General features: G+C 42.3%; 1 protein-coding gene across 3 annotated transcripts; it reads right to left on the bottom strand.

Annotated features, from left to right (window-relative positions):
* Positions 1-90: 90 nt before the first annotated feature.
* On the bottom strand, positions 91-23,960 carry OSGIN1 (oxidative stress induced growth inhibitor 1). Of its 3 annotated transcripts, XM_033070018.1 has the most exons (8): positions 23,695-23,960; positions 23,144-23,183; positions 10,598-10,759; positions 6,520-6,625; positions 4,026-4,162; positions 3,517-3,708; positions 3,110-3,201; positions 91-2,459 (listed from the first exon to the last, which is right to left on the bottom strand). In XM_033070018.1, exons 4-8 carry the CDS (start codon positions 6,602-6,604, stop codon positions 1,466-1,468), a joined length of 1,500 nt encoding a protein of 499 aa, XP_032925909.1. In that variant the 5' UTR covers positions 6,605-6,625; positions 10,598-10,759; positions 23,144-23,183; positions 23,695-23,960; the 3' UTR covers positions 91-1,465. The 3 variants fall into 3 exon arrangements, with proteins under 3 accessions (XP_032925909.1, XP_032925908.1, XP_032925910.1); XM_033070017.2 differs by lacking the exons at positions 23,144-23,183; positions 23,695-23,960 and having other exon boundaries at positions 10,598-11,287; XM_033070019.2 differs by lacking the exons at positions 23,144-23,183; positions 23,695-23,960 and having other exon boundaries at positions 6,520-6,622; positions 10,598-11,287.
* Between the last annotated feature and the right edge of the window lie 3,992 nt (positions 23,961-27,952).

Below are 27,952 nucleotides of genomic sequence, written 5' to 3'. Positions count from 1 at the left end.
CAACCATGCCCTGGTAGTCACCAGGAGGATGATGGTGATGAACAGTTCATCAGGTTTTCTCTGAGATTCAGAGTTAAGACAAACACCAGGTAAGTCTGAAATCACTTTATTGGAAAGCTTCATACAAGAATAATCAGTCAGAAAAATGATTCAAGTGTGATGCAGTAACATCACAGACAACCCCTCCCACATCACAACTTGAGGCCAATTCATTTACAGATGTCTCATCCCACTCAGTTTTTCAGAGACTTGTGATGTCAGTGAGTTTCAGTGCAGCATGGGGAAAAGAGTCTGCCTTTACATCAAATTAAATCAGCTATGACTGCAATTTTTCCTGTGAGAGGTTTGAAATCCCCTGTGGGTCTGCTGAAAATGCTACTTAAAACATAAGGCACCATTGCCATCCATCCCAGCTCATTCAGAACAGACTTGAAACTGTTATAAAATACTCTGTCAATAAAAATATTTTAGAAAAACATATAAAAAAGTTGATATACATTGATACAGCATAAAGCTACCAAAAAGTGACCGTGCCATTTCCCCTCTTATACAAATAATATTATTTTTTTAAAAAAATAACACATTAGTAATTCACCCAGTATATAACATATTGCACCTTTCTAGAATATTCTATGCAGTACAAGCCCCATACAGTATGTGGGCAATTCCAAGACAGGCTTGCAGCTGCCCCTTAGTTCTGCTTGACTCTAAGTGCTGCCAAGAGTTTGGCTGTCACAGGTTGAGGATTTAGAGAGCAGGAAGCTGCAAGATGGCAAACCAATTATTTGCAAATCAGTACCATTTCTTCTCAGGAAGGAGAAGAACCCAAACAGGAATCTCTTGATTTAAAAAAAAAAAATTAAAAATCATTTATTACTTGTTGCTGGTGTCAGTGAGACAAAGCATTTTTGAATATTTGTATGTCAGTTTTTGCTGGCAGAGTACCCCTCCATGTGCCAAAGAGGTACCTGCAGCACCTGGCAGTGATTTCTGGCCTAAGAAGAACATACAGCCAAACCACAGGAGTGAATAAAACCAGGTCAGTTTACTTTGTTTCATGACAGAACACTGTAAGACACCAACAGACACAGTGTTGTGGGCCTGCTATCTGAAAATAATTAACATTGATTCCTCAATCCAATTTTCGGTCACCTGGAGGGTTTCAGACAGAAGAGCAATTCCTATCCTGCCCCTTGCTTTCCCAGACACAAGCTTCAGTCCCAGTAACTGTGCACAGCTATGCAGAAAAGGAGTTGAATTCTCAGGAATTGAAGATACTGCTGTGTGTGGGACTCACCCTGTAATAACCTTCTCAAATAACTCAGCAAGAACTTACTAACTCTCCATATAACCTTGAAGAATACCAGGAATGGCCTTTAGATTTGAGGATATACAAATCAGATGATTTGCTGCTTCGTGGAAAGATCACCAACACATCCAGGTAGTACAGGGATGGGGGGCTTTGTTAGGGGGGATTTTTGTTGGCTTTCTTTAACAGAGAGCTGGCAGCAGCCAGAGCCCCCCCCTGCACAAAGCGCACAAAGTTATCTCCTGCTAGAGGTCCCAGAGCATAGAGCCCTTTCTCCTGAGTGCATTCATAGGTGAATGGATCAACATCTATGGGATTCCTCTTTGGGTTGACTGGCTGCTCACTGTCCACTGCCAAGTCCATGCCATCATTTGGCAGAAAGGAGAGGTTGGGGTTTGAGCCAGTCAGAACAAGAGCCATGGAAATTTTATACGCTTTCTGACAGCCATTCTTGTCCTGAAGGATGCATTTCCTGTCCTTGCCAAAGGAGAGCACGTGATGTTCAGGGAGGCTGATGTAGTGCTCATAGGGCCCAGCACAGGCAGCTGTCTGCTCTTTCATCATCTGATGCACTTTGTGGTATTCAGGGTACATCATTTTGGGGAGCTGGTTAAAAATAAGGCCTGGATCAGTGACTCGTCTCCGAAAAACGTGGATTACTGGAACATTGCAATGGTGAGCAAAGAGAATCGCATCAGCAGCTGTCAGACCAGCACCTACTATCAAGACTGGGTCTGACATGATGCCAACACTGTTGTTCTTCACTGCTTCTTCCAGGGCAGACAGCTGGTGGTGGACATAGGAAAGGTTTTCTCCTTTGACCCCGAGCCAGGTGGGATTGTCGTATGTTCCCGTAGCCAAAACCACATTCTCTGCATAGATGGAGAAGGGTTCTTTATCTCCTTCCAGAGTTTTGAAAAATCCATCCACTTGAAAGACCTCTGTACTTTTTTCATTAGAGTTCCAGAGTGAGCCACTATCCTCCTGCAGATCTTTCTGGGTGTGGTTGGAGATGCTCTCTGCACTCACTTTCCTCACAGAGGTCACAACAGTGCCACATTTGAAATTCTTCTGCAGTCCTTTCTTCACCACATAGTGCTGATAATATTGAGCAATGTCCTCTGCTGTGGCTCTATTGTTTCTGAGGCCTCTGTAATAAAGTACAAGCAAAGGTCAAGCAGCAGTTAAGTAAGAGACTGGAATTTGTCCCCTCTTGCACTGAATGTATCCTAGAGCCATTTATCCTGGCACTACCAGAGAAGACTGATTTTGTTTCCCCAACTTCAGCAAAGTTATAGCTGACATATAGAGCTAACAGTCAGGTCCAGAAGCTGTTGGACAGAGGCAGCTTTCTCTAGCATTAATCCCAACCCCAAGAACATGGCTGGTTATTTAAGCCTTCCTCTAATATCTTGCTTCCATTCCATTTTTAACTCCTGGACTTCTTAGGATTGTGACTCATGTGAAGAGAAGCAGCAGCTCAGAGGATGCACAGTAGCTGAACTGATTATCCTGTTGTGAGGGGCAGCAGCAGTAGAAGCCAGGTGACCACACTTTCAAGCTTTACTCATGGTCATGGATTCATCTCCCCAGTGGGTGTGGAGAAGGACACATTGCAAGCAGCACTGCAACTTTATCTGAATCACTCAATGTAGAAAGGACTGGCTTTGGGGTGTAGGAGGGTGTCCTTTCTCTCACTAAAATCATCCATAACAGATAGGTAGCTACATTCAAGAAGTCCATTCCAGGTTCTCTAAAAATCTCCAGATGTTTGCAAACGATCCCACACACATAGCTCACCTTCTCTTTTGCTTCAACCATTCTTTGAAAGGGAGATCTGGGAGTCCCATCCATTCTCCTCTGCTCAGGGTAATCATAGAGCCCTCTATAGACTGGAACAAGAAGCAGAGAAAAAATGACTTTTTAAATGTAAAAAGCATAAGACAACTTTTTCATGTTTCAATACGGCACAGACGATGAAATCGGTAATTTCCTCTGATCTGCTGTCATGGATAAAACCATCCATGTTCTCCAAAAAGAACAAGAGATAGGGAATATAAAGGCTTGCTTTTCTTTTAAACTCTCACTGGACTATACACATAAAGTGTAACACAGCTGACTGGCATTTTAGAGGAGCTTTTCTCTCTCCAGTCAACACATTTGGTTATTACACAACACCAGACCCCAGCTGGCTCCAATTCACTTACATGCCAGGCACCTCCAGGAGCGTTTCTGCCAAGGACCAGGTGGGGGATGGCTCTGTCAGGCTCATGCCACCAAGTGAGCACAGATTCTGCTGTCCCACCAAAGTCTGTGTCTGGACGCTGCAGAGTATCAAACAGAAGAGCCACAGGGTTGTGGGACCGTCCCTCCAAGCCTTCAGACAGATACTCCAAATCCTAGAGAGAGAAAGCCCAGATGCTCAAAGTGCATGTAGTGCCAGGCAGTAGACTGCTTGTTACTCCAGCACCTCTGATCAGTGGGTTTGGTGCGCTTGGGAAGCTCATTACAGGCACAGACCTGCTCCTGCACAGGGGCTGCCTCGAGGATCTCAGCAGCAATGCTGCCATTTCATACAAGGCACATCTGGATTACAAAGCAAAATTTGCTTAAGGCTCATTCTGTCTGTGTACTTTGAAAATCCAAACAAGGTAATCACTTATGATACACCCCTAGGATGCTTTATGGGATGTCATACTGTTTATTTTATACAAACCTGATCCAAAACAGAGACTTCTGGTGCCTCTTCCAGTTTTCTCTGAAGAATAGGATGAGGATGAAGACAGTGTCTTTTGAAGTAAGGGGTGTAACCTGACAGCAAATATGAGAGACAGATTCCTGAAGGTCCATTCCCTGAAAAAACAATGGAGAAGAATTTATACTTCTGGAGATAGAACAATTCTTTGAGAAGTATTTTTTTAATATTCAGACCAATTCAAAAGATATGACACTGCTATGGATACAGGGGATTTCCTGTTCCAGCATGGACCTACTGGATGGCATTAGGGAAGTCATTTTACCCCTCACCTCACTTGCTCCTATTTGCATTGCAAGGTCCTTAGAACTTGCAGAAAAGACACAGGGTTAAGTCAGGAGTTGCCCTCACCTGAAGCTTGAAGTCTCTAGCATGGTGATATGAATGGAGTTATTTCTCTAAAATTAGAGGTTTAGAAGCTGATCACTGATTTCACACCAGTGCAGAGTAGTTCACTGTGCACAGGATACAAGATCCAGAAAAGAGTGACTATTGAAGTGAAGGGGAAACAGTTCTTCTCAGCAAGAAATTCCATCTTTTAAGGGGTATTTGGCAATAGCAGCTTTGATTAATGGGTCTTGAGGACACTTCCAAATGGGAACCAGCCCTACTGTGGTACTGCAGGGTGTTAAGGAGAGTCTCTGTGCCATGCCAAGGCAAGCCCTCAGAACACAGCACTTTGACCAGGCTGATGTAGGCTGAACTCCTTTGCTGACCACCCAACAGCCAGTGAAAAACTAGATATATGTGACTCCAAATCCCAGTGAGAGTAGCCTGTGGAAAGTTTACACATGGCTGTTCTCCAGCATGTTTAATATTTTACAGTGTATATATTTATAATTGTCAGCCTGTCTGGCTGCCCAGGCTCTGCTGCTGTGTGGCCAACAACCATGACAGTGCAGTGACGAAGAGGGGAGGAGAGCACCAGTGACATCAGCCTGCTGACACTGTGCCAATGCTGCAAGGGTGACTGGAGCAAAGGCTGATCCTTGAAGGTCCCAGAAAGAGGGAGGTCAGGGCTGCCAAGCCAGCACTGAGCTCTGAGAAGGGCAGCACATGTCACAGCTGGGGACACAGGCTGCTGTGCTGAGCACACACCAGCAGCTGCAGGTCAGTGTTTGGAATATTCCACTTGTAGGAAAGTTAGCCAAAACCAACAGCAAGAGACACTAAAAACAAACTAAGCTGCAGCTATAGTAAAATAGAACAAATTCCAGGTTACTACTTAGCTTTAGAAGTACGAGGAGGTGCCCAAGCCAAACTTCACCACCTCAGTGCACAACACTCAGTGACTACACACAGAGGATTTATTCTGAACCATGTCTGAGTTTGATATGGATGGTCACAAGAACATCTGGGGCTCAAGCTATTTTACAATGCAACTGCTTCCAGGAGGCTGCCAGCACAGCTGAGGGAGCACACAGCCCTCCTGGAGCAGGGCCTGGGGGAGTAGCTGGAATCTTCCTGCACTGTTGTCCAGCTGCAGGGAAACACTGGGCTGCTTCAGTCCAACAGCCTCCCCAGAGTGCATGTCTTCACTGCTTCTGCTGGGGCTTCAGTGGCCTCTCATCCTGGGTCCCTGCACAGGCACACCAGGGAGGTACCAAAATATCCCCCTTCCACCTGGAGACTTGTACAGCTGAGCAGCACAGTCATTCTCAGACAAGAACTTGCAGCTAGCAAGGATTGGGGGTGATTTATGCAGTGCTCTAACCTTGGAGCAGCTCCCTCAGGTCCTTTGAATTCGATGCCAGCTCTGCAAGGCAGGAACATGCTCAGATGAACAAGGTCCAGCACCTGCACAGCTCATGGCTGGTCAGAGGGGAAGGCACTGACATCACGACTTTGCTCCAAGAATCACCTCTCACTGCAGAGATCCCTCTTGCCAGGAAGGCAAGACAGTTACTGTATAACCTGGGGTTTTTAACTCCTAGAAAACTGCATTTTATGAGTCTACTAAATCAGTGTAGATCACTCATGTTTTAAAAGAAATAGGTGGAAAATTTCAAGAAACCTTAACAGCATCTGGAATACTTTCTAAAGAGACATAATGGTGAAAAAACTCACACAGACCTACCTTCAATTCAAGCACTACAGATAATCACAGCAAACTGATTAACTATCAGTACTGAAAAGGCTTCAAATATTTCTAAATATCCAAGAGAGAAAAAGCAGTCTCAGATGAACTGATGCTCAAAAGGTTACCAATTTTACCATTAAAAATAGGCATGTGTTTTAATTTGTGAAATATCTTGTTCCTTACTTCTCACAGCTCTTAGAGGTCTCTCTCTTAGTACTATAGGAAGTTTGGCTGTCTGGGAAAGGATGCAGAAACAGTAGTCAGGCATTTCTGGTTTGAGTGAGAACATGTGGAACTGGAACAGAAGTTTCTGATAGGAAGTCCAAAGCAACAACAGCACGAGAGAACACTGCAGCTCTGCAGGAGAAGGCTTACCTATGATCACAACAGGCAGTGTCTTGAGCCCACTCTTATTTGAGGGTCTGGTCACTAATGGATGCATCGTCCCATCTGGAAGCATTTATGCTCTGGAATCTACCTGCTGAAACAAATATGTTTTGAATTATTTGCACTTTTTGGCAAAGAAACACAAGCAAACAAACCAGAAAAACTGCACAAGATTTTCTCCAGCCCACAAACCCAGGCTAGTCAGAAGTATCACCCTTGCACTGCAGACAATCACACTGCACTTCCCCACTCAGGACAGACCTCCTCAGCTTTTCCTCCTCCTGACCCCAAAGTCAAAGGATGATTCTCTGATTATGCACCACAAAACGGGGAGAGAACAGTTATCTTTCTTTTTCAGACATGAATTCCAGTTGCTCCAGGACAGCTGGCAATTTTAGTAACCCTTTGACTACACTGAATGAAGTGTTGAAGGTTGTTAATAAAACCTTCACTTCTGACCATAGTCTGTTAAAAAACGTATTATTATCAGAAACACTTTTAAAAGTAACTTGTGCATTTACTGATAAGTAAAGTAAACCTGACTCAAGACTTCTGCCCAAAGGCTGGAAATCTCCAGGCTGCTTTTTAAAATAGGTACCATTCTATCACTATAGGTTTTTTGAGAAGTGCTAGTGTAGCTCTGGAACCTTCTTTCTTAATTTTCCAGAAAATTGAGAGTTCTAGGTCTGAACAAGTCTTTGAATAAAATATGCATCATAGTTATCTTTGAGATAAGGAGTCATGAGAGTGGAATCTACAAAACTAATTAATTACTATTCAGGCATCCAATGAACAGTGAAAGTTTTTGCCATTCCTGCAGGAATCCTACCATGTCAAACAATGACTTCTTTAGTTTTCCATGGAATTCAACTCTGCTGTCACTCATCTAGAGAAGTTATTTTTACCACAATAAACAAGAGATTTCTGAAATTGAGCATAAGCTTTTAAGTTATTCTACAGAAAACACTCTATTTTATAAAAACCTAATTCTCATTTTGGAAAGCTAATAAAAAATCCACAGAATGTCACAGCTTTGTCCAGTAGGGCACGCTCTGCACAGCCTTTCCAAGTGCAGAAAGGTCTTTGGCAAGTGCACCACACTCTTCCATGAGGCCTGGCACATCACTGCCTGTGACACAGGCATTGCAGCAGATGTCTTCCTGCAAGTGTAATGCCCCTCTTTAAGCCTGACATTTACATCACAGCAGCTCCAGCAAAGCACAGGACCCTGAATGGGCAGCCAGGAAACCAGCAGTGAGTTTACAATTTGCAGATTCCAGGCTGGAGCAGGAGTGTTCTGAATGCATTTGCTTTCAGGGATGTGACAGTTCTCACACACACCAGTGTACAGCCATGGCTGGGCTCAGCAGCTCTATTCCAAGGGACTGGGTTCATCACATAAAGCTTACAAGATGAGTTCAAAACTAGCAGCCTTGTCCAAATTTCTGGATCACAGTTCAGTAACACTTACTGGGTGCCTGTTACCACTTAACTAAGCATTAGTCTAAGACTCTCATGGATTTTGCCTGGCAGGGCATGAACCACTTAAAATATATTAGAGTTGTGCTTTCTAATTTAAGTAATTTGAAGCATTTAGCTTTGAAGAGAGCTGGATCTCAACAAAGCTCATGTTCCCAATTTAATTGAGACTCAAAGGTAGCTGCATTCACTGCAGAAGATGAACTCCCCTTAAGGCATCCCCACAGCCCAACCACCCAAGGATCTCCCCAGCCTTTAGGGTGGGCTCTGCCACATTAACCAAAACCTGCACCACCTTCAGCAGACTGTGGGGTAAGTTTAGCCTCAAATAATTCCTTCCCACAAAGCTCCAGAGCTGCAACTGGTAGAATTCAGCACTAGCACCTGGGACTGCCAAAGGAGCAGGACACTGGTGTGAGCAGTCAGGTATTCCCCTCAAACCAGCAAACTCCAGTACCCAGCTGCAGCTCAGCAGAAGTTTCTTCTCCATGATAACAAATAACCCCCTCTCCATGACTGCATTACACGAGAAGAGAAGTTCCTACCAATTTTTCCTAACACAGAGCACACATTTCTGTGAAACTGCTGTGAGCCTGCAAGAGGAAAGCAAGATCTCTGGAAGCAATCTTCCAGGTTTCTGCTCCACAGCTCCCTGCAGCAGCATGCACCGAAAAACTGCATGCACATCTGTGGGATTTCTGCAGGGAGTGCTGAACCAAGCCAGGAGAGCACATGGCAGCAGTTCCAGGGCAGCAGCAGAGCCAGCACACAAACGAGGAGCCTGCGAGCCCGTTTGTCAGGCGCGAGCACAAAGGCATGCCACCGTGTGCCAGCACTTTTCCTGAAGGGGACAAAAAAGGCACAAGCCAGGAGAAGCTTGGCAGCCCTGTTTGCTTTAGAGGAAGGTAGCCTTGGCTCCTGGCCATTGCACACTGCCACCCTTCCCCACCCTGATAAGGCACAGAGGCGGCAGCCAAGAGCTCACTGATAACTCCCTGCCCCTCTCACCCTCCCCCTCCATTCTGCACCTTCTGACACACGAAAAAGGAGAATTTTCTGCAATTAAAACAAACTTTAATAGCTAGAGGAGCACAGTTGTTAGTCTGATGAAACTGGATCTGTGCACATATGTGACCATGTTAAACCGTGGATTTATTCAGTACCTGGATTCACAAAACAATTTAGTGCTACCTGAAGATTTGACACTGACAATTCTACCAACACAAGATGAACCATCCTAGCATCACTATAAATGGAAGAAGTCCCTTTCACATCCTACAGCTGCTATCTCTGTAATTGTAGTTATTAATTCCTCTTTTTAGGTAGAAAGTGAATCAGGTGCAGAACCTGTTTATAGCTATTCCCATCCTGTAGGCTAAAGGGGTAAAACTGGGCTCAGAGCATCTCAGGCATTTTAGGTTCGGGCTAAACATTCACCTTTCCTGCCATTAGATGTTAAGGTGGATTATCGTAATAACTTTTTTTTTTTTTTTTGCAGCCCTAGACTCCTATACCTCATACAGTGTAGCAGAGGAAAGCCTGCTCCTGCAGAGGCTATTGGAAAGCAACAGAGCACTGAAGTTCATTGTAATCTACACTGAACTAGTTAGCACCAGGAAAAAGCCTGAGACAGCAAGAAACTTAACACTGCTCTACCCACCCTCCTTTTGTGTAGTGTAGGCTGCTGGGCACTCACACTTAGCTTAAGTGAAACTGAGTTTGGCTCCTGCTTTGAGCTTCCTGCTTTAAATAGATGTCCCTTTCCTCTCTTCATTTGGGAGAATGCAGCAAATTTCACAACTTGGCTTCTTGCTGCTTCCAAAGCATTCCAGTGTCTGCGTGATGTTACATAATTGTTTCTGGCTGGAAAGCACCCAGCTCATTCTGGGCCAAGCTCTGCATACCTTCCTGACACAGCCTCATGTCTAGAGGGACTACAACTCAAACTCAGTCAGTGTGGCTCTTACTAGTTCCAGGCTGCAAGCCTGAAACAGGTCTGAAGTGAGCAAATGAAAGAGCAAAGACACACTCAGCAAAGCAAGGACACTCTGTGATCCTTGGGGAAATCAAAAAGCCTGGTTACATCAGCCACATGCAGAGAGCTCTCCCTGTAATTGCTGAAGTAAGAATCACCAAGTGTGGTCTGAACACATGGGAGAGTTCAAGAGAGCAATGCAGTTGGGTCACAAACGCTGGGGGAGATTAAACCAGGTACCACAACTTTCTTTCAGTTTTAAAGAACAACTCTGACACAGATGCAACAATAGTTTTCTTCAGCTTAATTTCCTCATCAACTCACTTGTTTCATCAGTTTTATATTTAATTAATTAGTGATTTCTTTTTAAAAAGCAGAGATCTTGACAGTTCTTACTTTTTATACTTCCCTACAAGTTTCAGAAGTTGTTCTCTCCTTGTATCATCACTCTTACATGTCAGGCCAGTTACCCCCCAGACACAATTAAATGTGGAAAACATTCAGCTTTGTGGTAGGTAATAACACCTTTCTAAAAGCACCCCTGTGACACTCAGAAGCTGATGTTAGGGTACACCAGACACAGCTCTCTGTGCTTATTTGGAGCCTCCTTACCTTGAGCAGCAGGTCTGATGCGAGGTGGGATCTTTATGAGAGTGACTGTACAGTCAGGACAGCAAACCAAAGTACACGCCGGGATCCTCTCTCAGCTCCAAGACAGCTGTTTAAATATCGTAGGCAACCAGCAGCAAGCGAGGGGAGGAGGAGCCAAAATGACTGGGGGTGGAGCAAGGAAAATAGCAATAAGCGTGAGTCAGCAGGAATATTTCCCTTCCAGCTCCTGAATGGATGATGTAGAGAAACTTCCTTAGTAATGTTCAGCTGACTGTGTGACTACAGCAGAGCAGGCTTACAGACCCATGCCTGTCAGAAGTCCTGCACTGAAAATATTTCCATTTTTAATCCTCAGGACATCACAGATATATAGTGGATCTGAAAATATTGATTTCAGTTGGTATTTCTTTTTCTTCAGTGAGATAAAGTGTTATAAGCCTTTTGCACAGTTGCAGTAAAATGAGTCAAACTGCTTCCATAAAATTCAGAATCCATCAGGGAGCTCATCCAAGGTATCTTACTCAATTCAGGGAATAATTGATCTGGCTTGCTAAATTTAAAGTGCCCTTCACAAATGAAATAGCTTTATGCCAAAGTGTTCAGTTCAAGTAGTAAATGCAGCACACGCTTATCTCTGAGGCCATCTGTTTGGAAACCACGATTTCCAGGAAATCAGGACTGCTGATACACAGTTAAGATGCAAACTTTCATTCATGTGATCTAAAAGATAAAAGCAGCTCATGAGAAGGATTTCTCTACTCTCACGACCCCATCAGAACAGAATACTTAATATAACACTCCATTTTAATTCCATCAGAATAAGTTGTTTTAATAAATGTGAAGCCATTGTTTCACTCAAAGGATTGACTGTTTTACCAGTCAATTCTTTGAAAAATCTGACTCAGTAAATGCTGTCAGGCTGAAGGGGGGGAGAGAGAGGGGTAAGGGCTCTCAGGTTTCCTGGGCCTTTATCCAAGCATTTGCACAGAGCTCTTAAATAACTCATACTGATTTTTTGACAGCAAAGGCTTATATATGCATTATTCAGATATTTATTGGCATGTAACCAACGTGTCCATGTCAACCATGGGAAAATTAAGCTTTCAGAGAAAAAATAAGGCATTTGTTTGCTTAGGTGATTTAAGATTGCCCTGTTACTAGGTTTTTCAAATCTGTCTTCAATATATTGCAGTGTTGCATGTCAAACATTGTAGAACAAAGATGTTCAAGTCCATACTTGCTGGAACCATAGATACAAGACAAAACCATATATGATGCTTTGGCTGCCTTTGTAATAAGGAAAATAAGAAATATTTCCTATGTGTGCAAATCTGCCCTCTGTAAAAAATAGGAGATCCTCTCCATTTCCTACCAGAATTTATGAAACTAGAATCTCTATTACTTTGCAAATAAAAGCAGGATGTCTTTCCAAAACCACAAGCTGTATCATAGTTTTGTGCACATTAGAGTTCTTTACAGGAAAATGTTCATGTGCAATAACCCACTGTCCTTTATTTGCTTGTATAATACCACTGAACATATCAATTTGGGGAGTTCTTTTTTATTGATATCCCAAGAAACACATCACAAAGTAACTGTTCCTCCTTGTGTACTTTGACTGCAAACAAATTATTCAGCCCAACACTTTGGATAAACTTTCTAGAAGTAATTGAGCAATCTGTAGTTGGCCTTGAAGCCAGCCCTTGACCTACAACATGCATTTCACTTCTATTTTTTTCTTGAGCTGACAGAGCCATTGAATTGATGCACACATTTATGGACAAAGCCATAACACTGTACTGGAATACTTTGTACCTGAACCAACCCCTAATATCCTTAGAAAGAAATTTCCTTGTTACTTATTGACTTTGCACCTCAGGTTATGTAAGGTCTACCTGTCTATGTTCTACTTATGAAACCTGTCACATAGCCCTGATTCTGCTGCCTCCTGATTTGGGGGAGCTTCAGCTCTGGTGTCAGAATTCATCTACAGTACCTCTCCAGGATCCACCCTTCCCTCTAGCCAGCCTTGAGGTGTACCAGACTCTGTGCTAAATTATCCTGACAAACTACATTGTTTCACTCATTAGAACTTCATGTTCTGTTGGTTTTTCATAATGAGAGGAACACTCCCAGTGAGATCCTCCATGGGCCACAGTCGTGCTTTGATGCTTCAGTGTTCCTCTCAATTATGGTAAAACAGAAATCTAAAATTCTGGATGTTTTCTGCCTAAGAGAATGTTAAGTATTCCATTCACTCACACACACACAGAATGCACAGCATTTAATCTAAGGCAGAATACAAAATCAAGTGTTGGAAAATCTGATTAAATATTTTGGTTCCATATGGTCTCTGTGCAGGACCTAAAACCCAGCTTCACTTTGTTGCTGCCTCCAGCATCTCCACCTTTATCACCCAGAAAAGCCTACACTTAGAGCTATATGTTAGCCTATGTACCAAAACTTATGTATCAAAACTAGAACCCACATATGTAAATTTGACATCAATACCATGACTGTTTACCTGGTTTCTCTTTGTTTTGACTAAGAAAACCTACATTTGTCACCAACACCACAACCCAGACCACATCAGCAAGATGTTCCTTCTAAGTGTTGTGGCAGCCCCCAACGAGAAGCAGCAGGTTGTGGCCATTGGGGCAGTTGGATGTCTGAGATGTGTGACTTGCTCTGCTAAATGACAGAGGTAAAAAGCCTGGGAAATCCCAAACAATTGCTGACAGAAAAAGCAGCTTAGGCAGCTCTGCAAATACAAGACCCAGTTCTGCTCTCAGTTAAACTTGTGACTTCCTACATGTGTTTGTGCTTTCACATGGCTTCCTCTAAAGAAAGATTTGGACCAGACCACATGTCCTAACTTTCCCATGTCCCTGCCAAGGCCATATCTATCAAGTGTTCATACCCCTTTTTGACTGTTTAGGCAGCTGGCTCCAAGGGAAGAGAAGTAAAGGTTCACTGCACCCTTTTGTTATTCACAGGAGCATTGACCTCCCAGCCACATAAATGATTGAAATGGTTTTATCTTAGTAACTTGAAAAATCATTTGAGAAAAGTAAAAAGAAAAACCTTACATTTTGCTGGGACTATTTTAAGATGGTGATTTTTGCTTTTCCCTGCTTTCAATTCATTACCTTGAAATCATCCCCTGCCTGTTTGCAGAGGGCTGTCTTCCTACAGCAATGAGATGAAACCAAAGATTTTCATCACCCTTCGCTGGCCAGGGGCATCAGCCATTCCACAACCTTGTCTTAAAAAGTTAAGAAATAAACTTGGGGAAGTGACAATCAGTCACACCACCCAGGAGGGCTATGAAGCTCTGCTGTCTGCATTCACAGTCACACCCTTGGCTGCTCTGCAGCGAGGAGCTGTGCACAGCACTCAATGTGCACTCCAGTGCCCAGTGCCAGTGCCTTACTGGACATTCCACACCTCCTGTCTGTCCAGGCTTAGGGAGCAACAGCACACAGTGCTGGCAGTGCTCAAGAGAGTCCCTATAAGCACACCCTGAAATAAACATTCCCAGTACAATATGGGAAGGCAACAGTGGATATTTTGCAAGAATAGTTTACATGTCAAGTATCCGTGTGGAGAAGCAGTAGAGCCAAGTGGCTGTGCAGGCATTTCCTCAGAAAAGGGGCCAGGATCATCATTTCCCTGCTCAGATGGCTGGATGATAGCCAAATCTAGGGTGCTTGCTACTTCCCAGCACACATGCTTCCTTTCAAAAACTAGTAGGATGCAAAGAGGTGCAGTCCTTAGGCCCCAGGGACTGCATGTTTCCCAGGACTGGATCTTTGCAGATTCTTCCTTCCCCAAATGCCACAGGCAGAGGAAAGCTCAGCTCGTGAGCTCTGCCCCCAGACCTCCATCATGAGCTCTGCATCGATGTTTTGGGGAAAAAAGTAAACACACATTTTCATGTCAAACAAACAGCAGCCATGACCTAGTCAAAGATTAAACTACACATGAAACTGGTTGGGAATTTTCCTTTTATCTAAATGTCAATATATTCAAAATATTTACATGAGTTCTGGAGAGCTGCATCAATTGAAGACACAGCCTTTAGCTTCTACAGTCTTACAGTCATTGCTTAGTTATGTTCTTTTAGTCCATATGGGCATTTGGCAACTGATTAATTTAATAAACTGCTGCAGAGTACCGTGGTGTGTGCATATGTCCCAAAGCACAAAATATCCAACAAAAGTTAATGTTCATTGTTTCTTGAGTGGAATAACTAGCAGAGAAGAAAACTGGGAGTGTAGGTACAGCTGAACTGAGAGCACTGGGCATCTTCTCTGTACATACTTTCCCTTAGGGCAAAACTGTAGCTTACAAGTGAGTAATTCAAAATTGGAAAGGAGCATGTGATGCTATGAACACGTTAAACTCAGTAACACAAACTTTCACAAGCAGGGTTGCACCAAGCCTTTGGAGTTTCCCAGATTCATTTTTTTGCCACAGCTTAAGCCATTTGGCAGCTCTTTAACCCAACTTCAGTTTTTTCTGCTTTACCAAGAATCACTTAATCAAGATAGAGGATTTTGTAGCATTCCTGAAAAGCTTTGAAACATGTGCAGCTAAGGGCACCCAGAGCTACCCAGCTAGCTCTGTCAAATTTAAATTTTGTCAAAGAAAAATAAGATTTTCTGCAGCAGAGCACAATCGTTTTTAGCTGTGAAGGTTTAGAAAAGGACTGGACTGGAGTTATCCTACCGTCAGGGTTTATTTTCATCTTCCTCTTAAGAACTTGATTCCATCAGAGGTAACAGCTGCTTGGATCCAGATCAGCCAATCTGATATTCCTGACTTGCAACATTTCCTTTCTGCTGTAACTCTAAGAGTCTAAGTTCTAAGTACCTTTTGCACGCAAATTCTTTCTTCTTAAGAGTTCTTTCATGCACACTAAAAGACAATTGAAGTGACATTTCCTCAGATCCCAATTTCCCTTCAGCAGCTCCAACACTGACTGCCAGGACTGAAATTTAAAGTTCCCTGGAACTATTCTGCACAAAACTGGGTGAACCAGTATCTTTTACAAAGACAATCTTATCACTCAGCCACAATATAACAATCACAATAACAGCAATAATAACAATAACAATATAATAATGCATTGAAGTGTAACAAAATTATTTCAAAGGTCAGGGTTTCTCCCGTGTAATTGACAGCTGTTTCTAGGCTAGCTCAAGGTGGCTGGAAAACTAAATGAGCTGTTACTTCCTGTAAAACAGCATGCCCTACTTTGAAACACATACGTATATTCTGGGGTCATTTCTGTGTCTTAGGAACATAAAAAATATTCACTGTGAGGTCTGAAAAGATTTTGCACAGTGGATTTACGGGTAAGAAAGAGGCAGGATTTCTGCAGAAGAATAAAGCCATTCAGTAACTAATTCCCCAAAGCATTTGGTTTAGAAACACATTGCAATTTGTGTAATTCCACATCTAACTGACACTCATTTTTGCACATTGCAAAGCTTAAAGCTGAACATAGGTCAGTGAAACAAGTGTGCAGTGCTGCATTATCTGTCAATATACATACTCATCTTGTACCAGATTAAAATCCAATTTTCCCCAAGATCCTGTTCAAGTTGTACTTCTGCTTTTGGAGAAATTTCACTGCAAATATCTTCCTTGTTTCTCATCCCTAGCTACTCTAAAAAAACTTACTATTTCTGTTTCAGGTGTATTTTTGCTTGAATTACTTTAGTTCATGTTCTGTTGTTACTGTTCTTCTGGGTTTTTGGTTGGTTGGTTTGGGTTTTTTGTGGTGGCTTTTTTGTTTTCATTTTTTAGTGTGCTTTATTTTTTGTCTATCAAGCAGCTATTTCTAGATAGAGATGAGAGACTCTAGATTAGTCTTACCCCCTTGTCAATAATTATTATATCAAGAGAAATAATATTTTATAATAAATATTTTATCAAAAGAAATATTTTATTAAGAGAAATTATTTTTAATCCACTCACATTTTTGGCAGCTGTCAGGCCAGCTGCAGTTTTTATTTTTTGCACAGAAGAGTCATCCCAAGCACAGATGAAAAGGAGGAGGTGTTTCTCGTTGCCTGGTCAATATTTATCTTGATTGCGAAAATGTTAAGTTGGAATCATCTCTGCTGACAGGCCGGGCCTGGGCTGTGCAGTGACCCTTTACCTGCAGCTGCAGCCACGCAGCAGAGCTGTGACACCAGAACCTGGCTCTGCTTATCAGCCCTGTGCTCGGCAGGGCAGTGATGTGGCACCGAGGTGACCCAACGTGGGCTATCTTTGGTATCTGTCCCTGGCAGCTCTCACCAGGGCATTATCTCAAACTCTTTTTTCACTCCTGCCGCCCTGGAGGGGAACGTTCAGGGCTGTCAGCAGCAAGTGCAGATCAGAGCTGCTCTGCGGTGCCACAGAGCCCTGGGACCTTGTGCCTGAAGCGTGCCTGGGCTGCCACGCTGGGGAAGCAGAGCTCACCGAGCCTGCTCTGCCCCTTGGGACACCACAGCTCAGGCCAGAAGGGCCCCAAAGGTCCATCCAGCCTCACATCCCACCCTCAGCAGGGGCCAGGAGCAGCCACCCACAGGAGAGAACAGGACAAGTGTGTGATGCTTGTCTTTTGTTTCCCCTGCCTGCAGGTACTTGCAGCTGAGCCAGCTGGCTGAAGGCTGGTGAGGTTTGTTCTCTTGCTACTTCCATCTGTTTTCATCTAGTTCCCAGCAATTTCACATGTGGCCTCTAGTACTTGTACTAAAGGGAGATTGCACAACTGATCCCTCTCCACAGCATCATATTTATACATTTCTATTCTATTTCCCAGCCTTCTTACTTATTCCCAATAAAGGAATTGTTCCACACCCTATATCAACCTGTTTTACTTTCTCCAGATGCTCATCTCATATGCTGAGATGAGAAAAGCAGAATATAACCCAGCAATCTAAGCACAGATGAACCATAGGTTTATGCATCAGCAGTCTGGTTTGGCCTCCATCCTTTCCTAGCACTTAATTTGCTTCACCACCAGTTAGCATTGAGCTGACAGTTCCACAGGACTATTTTTCTTGACCCTAGATTCAAGTTCAGGCTTGTCCCTACTCTAACTGAGCCTCCTTGCCTGGACCTGTGCCAGAGCATGAGAAAACACATAGGAATTGTGCAAAAGTGTGAAGTAATCGGACAGTACAGAAGCATTGCATAGATTTTTCTTCAAACCAATGCAGTCAGCCACATGCCTGATAAAAAGCAAAGTGGCAAACCTTGGAGACTTTCTGGATTCTCCTTGTCCACAAAGAAACCTCAAAGAAACAACTGAAGGGCATGCATGAGGGAAAAAGCATGTTCTCACCTGGTACCTCAGGAGGGAGGTGCATTAGGTAAACACAGCAGAGAAACTCAAAGAGCTCTTATTGCACTCCATCCCCTGGCCTGATCTTGATCTGCTCTTGTCCTCTCACCCGAATAAAACATTCATGAGGAGCTTATGCAAAGTCTCTTCTGGGTTTGCCTGGGGAGTGGAGGTTATTCACACACATCTGAGAGATACAACACAGTGCCTGTGTGTAATGAGCCCTTCCCTTGCTTGGAATGGACACAGTGGATAGAAAGCAGCACAAAGGTGATGCCCAGGACTTCTAGAAGACTCCCTGTGCTTATTGTACCTGGGAAACACAGACAAGACTCTTGGCCCTGGGGGAGCAAAGCTTCTCTGTCTCCTACCCACACAGCAGTGCTAACCCCTTTTGATGGTCTACCATTGGGTACCTGAGTACACACTTCGTTCAACTCATCAGTTCAGCCTGTGAATAAAAATATCAACCATGAGGTCAATTATTATGCTAGTCATTGGTCTCGAGACAGAATGAGAAAAAAGTAACTTTAGAAAATAATTTAAGTTGAACTTACTGATAGAATTATGCAAGCTTGCCATACATACCTCCATTTTTTCTGATATTTTACACCTTTGAAGGTGTCATCAAGACAAACTATTACAATGGAACACAATTGTAGAAAATGCCTTTTTTTTAATTTCCCATTTGTTTTTGTTGCTAGAGGACTTTGAGTCCCACTCAGCTTTGCAGTGCTTTCATATTTTGCAAATGGCATGCATTCAGTATAAAGCCTTGATGGCTTTCTCCTTGTTCTGACATTTGGGAAAGCATAAACAAGCTTGCCCAGCTGTCACCATACTGCTGTTAGTCTTGGAACACAATAAAAGCTGGAGTGTCATTACTGAGCTGCATCCTGAGAGTGCACTCAGCTTGCACCGTTCACTTCAAATACACAAAAGTGTAGCAAGAAAGAAAAACAACCAGTCAAATAACCAAGTGGCACACAAATGAACATGTAATAGCAGAAATCCTCTTACAAGACAATAAGAGAATTAAATAATATAAGGAGCAGCTCTAACCTTATCAGAGTGTCAATCTGTCCCATCTGACTCACATCTAGGTGTGACTCGTTATCACACAAATACTTTTAATCATTCAAAGGTACAGAAACAGTTCAGAGATTAAATTTCTGCTTATTCATTGCCATAACAGAGGGAAGAAATGACCCCCTATCTCCTGGCCTGTGCTTCAACCACGGGGCTGCTCTAGGACAAAAATTATCCAGATTTCTTGCTGTGCTACAGGCAACCAAGCTGTGTTGCCTGATCACAAGAACTGCCCTCCTCATTAAAAGTGCTAATCTTTCTAAGTCAATAGACTAAGTGATTTATAGTAGTTATTTACAATACAGGTCCGTTTTTAGTTCTAGCACACGATCCCCCAGGAATTAGTTCACATTTGCAAGCTCTCAGTGAGTTCATTTCGGGCCGAGACATCTGTCAGTCCCCTCAGCCTGGAGCACACCCAAGCTCTGCCCAGGCATGTTCTGTGAAAGGGCATCTCTTCAGCTCAGTGCCTAAACCCTCCAGCATCACTGGGGCAGAGGGCACCTCACAGCACTCAGCTGTGCTTGCCAAAACCCCCAACAACCCCTGTGCACAGCCTGTGATACAGAAATTCCTGCGTCTTTAGATCTACATTGTTTCTCAGTTTCACATCTCTCCAAGATTTTGCAATTTCCCTCAGAATTGCAATTTCTACAGAAAATCTACATATTTTCCAGTATATAAGCATTTATTTCCTAGTATATGTGTAAATAGCTAAAATAAGTAGTCTGTTTCAGCATATTAGTTTGACTTGGTGTTAAAACTCTTTGTATGCATTTATTCTGGAGCCATACTCGTCTCACAGCTTCTGATCTTATCTTCAGCCTGTACTGGGAAATTACTACCATGAACTTTGGAAGGTCAACTTGTTAAACATCTATCCATTCTCCTCTACTCTTTCTAATCATCTAGAAATAATAATTAACTTAATTTTCTGAGATGGGGACAACTACTACCCAATTCATGTTATGTGTTTCAGATGACTCACATTCAGCAGCTATGCTGCCTCCAAGGGTTTTTCCCTACAAAAATTCCTCACTGAAACTTGCCAAATTACTTTTTTTCTTGTTCCTTATTTCTTCATCCAAGAGGCAACATTCTTTTCTAAAACTTGCAAAAGATGGCTTCATGCCATGGTACAGGTATAAGCTCGTCAAAAGTAACGTGGGATGAAGCAGAGAGCTTGCATTTGGGACTCTGCTGGGAAATGAAACAACTGAGTCAGGCAAAACCCCCTGTCAAACCTTTCCTGCCTGATATCAGCTCCAGTTTTCTATAGATTCTGCCAAAGTCTGTGGAAATCAGTTGCCCAATTCCTTTTTGGGAATAATACTGGCGTATTCACTGGTGCAGAGAGGATATTTCAGCAACTTGCTGAAGGAGTGTTTGGTGCATCACAGAATGTGCCTGCACAGGAAGGCAGTTGCACTAGGTACAGCTGGCAGAGGGGGAAAAGAGCCTGAGGGGAAACAAACCCATCTCTCCAGCTGATTAGGTGCAATAATTCTTTGGAGGAAACCTGCTGATTTCAGCAGGAACCAGCTTCCAGCAGCACACAGAGGTGCCACACAGCACATCCTGTTCCACTGCCCACCACAGGGTCTCTCTAAAACTGGGAAATACAGGTCATGGTGTCTTGCATTTGGATGACACCACCCCACACCTCCAGAGATGCCCTCCTGGCTGCTGAGGAAATCACCTGCTGGGAGACCAGCATGTCCCACCTAACTTGTACAAAACCTTGTGGTTTATGTAACCTTATGCACATGAGGCTGTTTTGAAAGAACTCCAAACATACAAGAAGTGTCTGAGCAATACATGAAAACAAGCCTGAATTTCAACTTTATAGAGTTTAATTACAACAGTCTAGTATCAGGTATCACAAAGGAGTTCATTCTGGCTGAGTATCAGTGATGGGTGAAAGGGAATTTGTTAGCTGAGATGCCATATGATAGTTGCCAGAATTGCATACAACCTTACCCAGTTTGCTCTTTGCATTTGTCACAAAAACTAGGATCATTTTCTTACAGGTTTCATTCACTGTTGAGCAAGGCAGTCAGTCTTTAAGGGATAAAACAATAAAGTTTTTCAGCTTTTAAAACAGCTCATACATGTTAACTACCCCCTTCAATCTCCTCATCTCAAACACTAACACGGAGGAGGCTGTTGGTGGGTAAGGGGTTTGTCAACATCACCAAAACCTTACTTTTGGAACATCTTGTGGTTTTTGCTTTTGGAGTAAGGGGTCTGAGCCAAATCACACCACACAAACAGAAAAACAAAGGTAAGCATTCCAACGAGCTTCAAGGGCATTTGGATTAGTCTTCCTGTAGAATTGATATCTCATGATGCTTTTGGAATACAGGAAAAGGTACAGTGTTTTTCCACACACCAAGGCAGTAATCTCACAGTTTTAGGAAGAAACCTGGTAAAGCAAAGATTAATCAAACTAGGACCAGATTGCTGCTTTTATAGCAGGACTACATTTTCCTAAATAACATATTGAGTTTCCAAGCATGGAAAAAACTAAATTAATACTAAAAATGGACACAAATCTTTTCTAGATCTTTAAGCTACACTAGCTTCTCTCCATCCTGCATCTATCAAAGGAATGCCCAGAAATTTTATAATCCCATGTACAGAGGGTAAAACACAGTAACACTTTCCAGTTAAAAAAGTACAACCTACACCTTTGTGTATTGCCAGTCTCTGTCCATTTTTTATGGATGTACTCCTAGCCTGTCCTGAACTAACCTCTTCAGACCTTTCTCAGAAACCAAGAGAATAAAACAAGGTCCACAACTGCTCACACAGTAAACATGCAGCCCTACATGATGCAAGAGTATTAAATGTTTGTGCAAAACATTGAGTTAGTAAATAAAACCAAATAGATTATAGAAACCTCCATGTGCTTGTAGCTGTATTTATGGTGGCAGTTTCTTTAAGTTATAGCTGCAAGTCTTTTCTTCCTCTGGCTCACAGCAGCAGCCTGCACAAATAATTCAGAGTTGATCTGAGCAGTCTGCTTCAGTCCACCACATGCTGTGTCCATTTATGTGCAAGCACACATTCAGAGATCCCTTTCTTGCTTTCGAAACATCTTCAGCTGCTCTTTAAATTCCCTAACTGCTGCTGAGAGCAGCACAGAAGGACTCTAATTTCTCCACCCAAGCATCTGCACATTTTTACCCCCTTACAAAAGAAGGGCAGACAGCTTCTGACATGCCAGTTTGAGACTGGCAGGTACATTTTTAACCTTTCAGCTTCAGGGTTCTATTCATGCTGATAAAACTGGGATGCTGCCTTCACCCATGCTGATAAGACCATACTGAACAGTTGTGTTCTGTCTGGCCTCCTCCTCTCTGACTCATTAAATGTCTGCTAGCAAGCTCCATTTACTTTTACTCTCATTCTAATTGACCCATACAGGGTGTTTTATTAGCCATTTAAAAAAAAAAAAAAAAAGTGTGTAGAAAGATCTGGAAAAAACTTATGTAAGGCAACTCAGATAAGAAGCTCAATAAAGACAACAGCAATAAAGACAACAGTATCCACAGTTTTGCAGTCACATTCCCCTCATTTCCAAATTCAGTTTCACTACATAATCAAAGATGAAAAACTCCTGTCCAAGAGTTCTAGAATGGAACAGATCTGTTCCTTTGCAGAGGCTTCCAGCTTTCCAAGACAGTTAACAGTGCTGGAACAGAACCATGGGCACACTTGGTCTGGCAGTGTGGACTGATGGCTCAGGGCAGCTGCTCTGCCCAGCCCAGGGTCTCTTACTGACCTGTGCATCCTTAGTGAGATCAGCACGAAGTAATGAGAGGGCTAAAAAGGTTTTTGTCCTTGTCAGGGGTTAGCTCAGTTAAACTGAGCTCTTTATAACTGCCTGAATATTTTCTACTCACTGTCCAGCACTCAAACACTACCACAGCCACCTTACAGTAGCAGGAGGAGCTTTGCTTCTGCCTGTCCTGCCCTCCAGAGCACTTTTCAGCTATACCTAGATATTAAAAGTGTTAATTTAAACTCTGAATGTGATTTTAAAAGCAATGGGCAGAAAGATTTAGAAGTCCTAGGTCTTGACAAAATCATTCTCTCATAGAGTTACTTACCAGTGGAAAGATGCAGAGAAGTAACAGGAGACTATTGAATCTATGTGAAAGGAAGAGTTTACATTGTTAGTTAACAAAAGCATTACTTGATCGATAAAAACAATATAGATGGTTATTTCCAGACTTGATTTGTATTTTATAAGTCATACTCTGAATTTCTATAAGTCAGTTTCTGAATTCTCAGAATTTCCTGTCCTCTGATTGCAGTTCTATTGCATGGGCAGGGAATATTTTTCAAAGCATGTTTGTACAGCACTGAGAAAAACGAGATCACAATCCCTTTTACAGCTTCAAGAGCTAACACAAACAGTTTAAACAAAACATTTCTACAGACATATAATGAAGAACATCTGATTTTTTTACCACATAATTAGAGGCCTTTTTCATAAATTACTCATGCCTCTGGATGAGTAATCTGAAAATCTCAGCACTTGGTATATTAACACCACAAAAGAAATTAAGCATATTCCAGAATTATGAATTCATGGTTTCTTGAGGGCTTTTAAAGTTATATACAGTTACATTAGTATTGCATCAATAAGCTACATTACCCTCCATAAAAATAATGCCTCTCTTCCAGTGGTATTTCACTGTCATTCCTCTGAACCCAGCATGGTCCTTGTGAACTCCAGCAGCCACACTCAGAAGACTGATGTGTGTGTTGAGTGGCCTGCAGCCATACCTCCTGAAGCTTTCATCTCACACAGCTTCCCAACAGGACTGACCAAGCCTTATCTAGATGCAATTTCCAAGAAAAACAGCCTGACAAGCACAAAAGCTGAGCAGGATGGGATCTCAGAGTGTGGCTGCACTCAGAGGGTCGGTACCTGGGGATGCAGATGTCCATCCTCATTCTAGGCTTTGAGACACTGAAATATCAAAGGCAGCAATTACAAACTGAGCTGTACAATGCACCTGGTTTTAAGCAGTGAAGGATTCCATGAGGATACTTGAAGTGGAAGGTCAGTCTGAGCTACTGGGAGACACTGGCAACCAAAAGAACCAGTGAAGGCATTTTAAGTCCAATTGCAAGAGAAACTCAGATATAATATCATGGTCCAATTCAGATTTTATCATTACAGCCTGAGGAATTAGCAAAATACAGCAACATTCAACAAGTTGCTGGCTCTGACTCCAGTGCAAACAGTAATGTTTGCATTACAGATACATAAATATTGTGAAGATAATTTACTGAGCCCAGCTTAATCAGAAACCATTCCACTGCAGCCAAAAGAGCTAACACCCCCCTTCCCCCCCCAAAAAAAAAAATAGATGGTGTGACAAGAGAGTTCTAGACTGCTATGGGGATGACAGGTTCTATATAGGAGGATTTGCTTTTGAAATAATATAAATAATATAGCATCAGCTCCAGCAGGCAGAACAAATCCTGTGCCAACACTACACCACAATGCCCCCAAGAAAGCACCAATGCAGGACGTGGCTCCATAACTACAGCATGAATAATACACTCAGCTCCAGTCCATACAGCAAGAAAAGCAATTAAATTTACAATTTTAAAAATATACAGAGATAACAGTAATGTTCCAGAAAAAAAATTGTACCACGTGTGCATTTCTGTACTACAGGACTTTGTAACAGCCCAGTCCAGTATCAGGAGTGCTCATTTGTAGGTGATGTCATGCATCCATCGTGTTGCTCATGCACAGTAGTGATGCTGTTATGATTCCCAAACATAAATATACACACACCACTCCAAAGATAACTAACTAGTTTACCTCAGCAGAAAGATCACCATGTTTTACACTTTATATCTTACATCTTTATATTATCTCACATCTTTATATTATCTCACATTTCACTTTTCAACTATCAGAAATCCTTTGCTTTTTGTCATTACTAAGTGCAAAAAGACATTACTGAAGATGTGATTTCAAGTCATCTAATTGGGAAAATCCTTAGCTAGTTTCAAAGATTACAAATTGGCAGATGTTATGGATTCCAATATAATCAGTTATTTGAGAATCACTGAAAAATTCTTTTTAAAAATAGCCCAAAACACAACCTCAAGTGCTGTCATAAGGCATTCTCAGTCAAAAATGCAGGTAGGAGTTTCAAGTTGCTAACACTTCACACTTCCAGGTTTTTGGCAGAATGATACAACTAGAAAATCAAAACTTTGTTCTCAACAGCTGCCTAACATTGCTTCAAAGATTCACTGGAGTGTTCCCATAGAAAAGAAGGGTTTGTCTCACCTATTGTGGCAGTTCTACACTTAGTGCAACAGACAGCTGGATGTTACTGCAACTCTAACACTGCTATCTAAGGCTTGATTGCAGCTCCTGTGATCTGGAATGAAAACTTATTTATAGAGAAGATCACTCAGCAGAAGAGTCAGATCCAATTATGCTGTCACAGATTATGTCACTCCTATACAATTCCAGATGAGTTTCAAGAGTTATTTGATCCATATTTATTTGAATTATATATGATCTTGTATTATAATTCTAGAAAAAAAATTAAAACAATTTGCTTTTAATTAATGTTTATATTTAAAATCAAGTAAGCATTGAAGTTAAAATGAAGAAGCCTTGGCACTGGGAGGAAGCAACAACTTCCTTGTGCTCCTGCAGTGAATTTAATCTCATTGTACATGTCCATTCCCACTGTGAACAACCTTAAAATCTCAACCCAGAAATCATTTCTATAAACTGTGTTCCACTGTTACTCCCAAATGCTGAAATTAAGGAAAGGATTGTCAGAACATGATTTAATAATGCAAACCATCAGCAAAAGAAGAAGCCAAGACATTCTATTTGTCTATTTGTTCTATTTGTCCACCTTTCCTGTCAGTGGTTTCACATCCTGCCCACTCTCTGCCTGCAGTTGTATCAACACTGTTTCTTGTGACAATCAGTTGGAATCAGGAGTAAACACCTTTTTAAAAAGAAAACCTTGTTTGCATCTTCTCTAAGGCAGTGAACAGCACATGACTTTGTTCTGTGGCTCCAATGACAATAGTAGTCATCACAGCACAAGCTGGGTTTTACTTTGCTTTGTATCTCATGACAAATACTTCACTGACTCCAACCTGAGTTAGAACAGTAAAATATCAAGGGTGTTCATGAAAATCACTAGTTAGTTGTAAAAATGGTCCTGAAACTTTGCCTGAAGGCACCTCTGAGCAAGTCAAGGGAGGACAGGAGGACAGCCAGGGCCACCTGAGAGCCCAGATCATGAGAAGGGCTCATGGTAAGAGGTGAGCCCGAGGTCAAGCCCTGAATTCAGTGTGCAGATTGGCCCCAGTGAGGATCACCAAGGTCAGGTGCAGGGCAGTGATTGATAAACAGGACCAGGCTGACAAGGTCAGGGGGGAAAAAAAAAAAAATCACTCCCCAGGTCAGGAGCAGCAAGCAGCAGTGGCAGGCACAGAAAATAGCAAACCCACAGAGGGCCAGGACTGAGTTTAAATGGGTTCCTGGGCCCAGGAGATCCCAGTGAGGCTGCCCAGGGCCATTAAACACTGCCCTCAGATTCTCACAGTTATAAAAGTAAACCCCATCAAGACTCTATCAGTCTGACCAGGAAGGAAAAGAAATAAATCACTTTAGTAAGAACACCCTAATACTCTAAAACTCATTCTTCCATACCAAAAATAAGCACATTCAGGAGAATGTGGCTAGCTTTTCCTCATTTTGCTGTGTGCTGTATGGATAAACAGATGATTTTCATCTCAATGGTTATTAATGCACACCTGAAGCTTTTGGTTTTATAAATGCACACACATCTATACATAGGTGTGTTTTGGAAAGACTGACATCTAACCCTCAGGCCCTAATAAAATCAGCAAAAATTCATTTATTCACTTCAGTCTGAATCATGCTTCAGAACTCTAAATGAAGCTAAAAGGAAGAACAAAAGAAAGGGAAGGTATGTTGTATAAGATTTTCTTGAGTAACAGTCCCTAAAAGTTTCATAGTGTGAGATAAATAAAAAATTTAGGGTTTAGCGCTGTGGAATTGAGTATTGGTTGCTGTCCCTTGACAGCAGCACAGACAACATGGTTTTTAGGAGCAACAGAAGCTGTTGAAGGAATAATTGTGGCAGAAACTAGAGCATGCTGGAAATGGGTTCAGGTGCAACTTAGGATTTCTAATATTTCTTTCAGCTCAAATAGATTTAGCTGTCTCCACAACAGTTAAAACTAAAAACATAATAGTTTTAAACATAAAGTCAATTTTCTTCTGTGTGAAATGAGATCGCTACTCAATCCTTTCTGTTGTCCTGGCAGTGCTCTGAACAATGTAATAACTGTAATTTTGGGTTTAAAAAACTTTAAACATAAACTTGACACTGAAGTTCTGAAATGTGGGTTCTGGGACAGGTAAGACAGGTCCCTGAATTGCTGGAGCAGGTTAGCATTCATTACCTCATCACATCACTCTCCTGGAGCAGACAACAGAAAAGCAGAAAATTGGCCTGGTTGGCACAGCAGAGCATGGAATCATTCTCTGGGCAAGAGGAGGCTGAATTTGGCTGTGTAGCTTCCTGTAATAAAACATACAGAATTCAGTTCCCACGGGTTTTCCACTGACATGTGCTCTGGGCAAAGCAGAGAGCACATGACAAAGCTACCAAACACCGAGAAGAGCTCAATTATTCTCAAGAGACAGAAAATGCCTCAAGCCTCATGTGAGGATGAACTGTTCCCTATCACCTTGTCTGACCCTCTAAACCTCTTCTGACACTACAGCTTCCTAAGACTCCTTCACTGGCACCTCCAATATTTTCCTTTCTTTCACAGAGGGCAAAAATTAGGGATAGCAGCAGCAGCAGCAGTGCCCAGGTGCC

Source organism: Catharus ustulatus, chromosome 11, assembly GCF_009819885.2.
Source record: "Catharus ustulatus isolate bCatUst1 chromosome 11, bCatUst1.pri.v2, whole genome shotgun sequence".
NCBI classification, from domain to species: Eukaryota; Metazoa; Chordata; class Aves; order Passeriformes; family Turdidae; genus Catharus; species Catharus ustulatus.
This window is presented reverse-complemented; position numbering and strand designations above follow the sequence as displayed.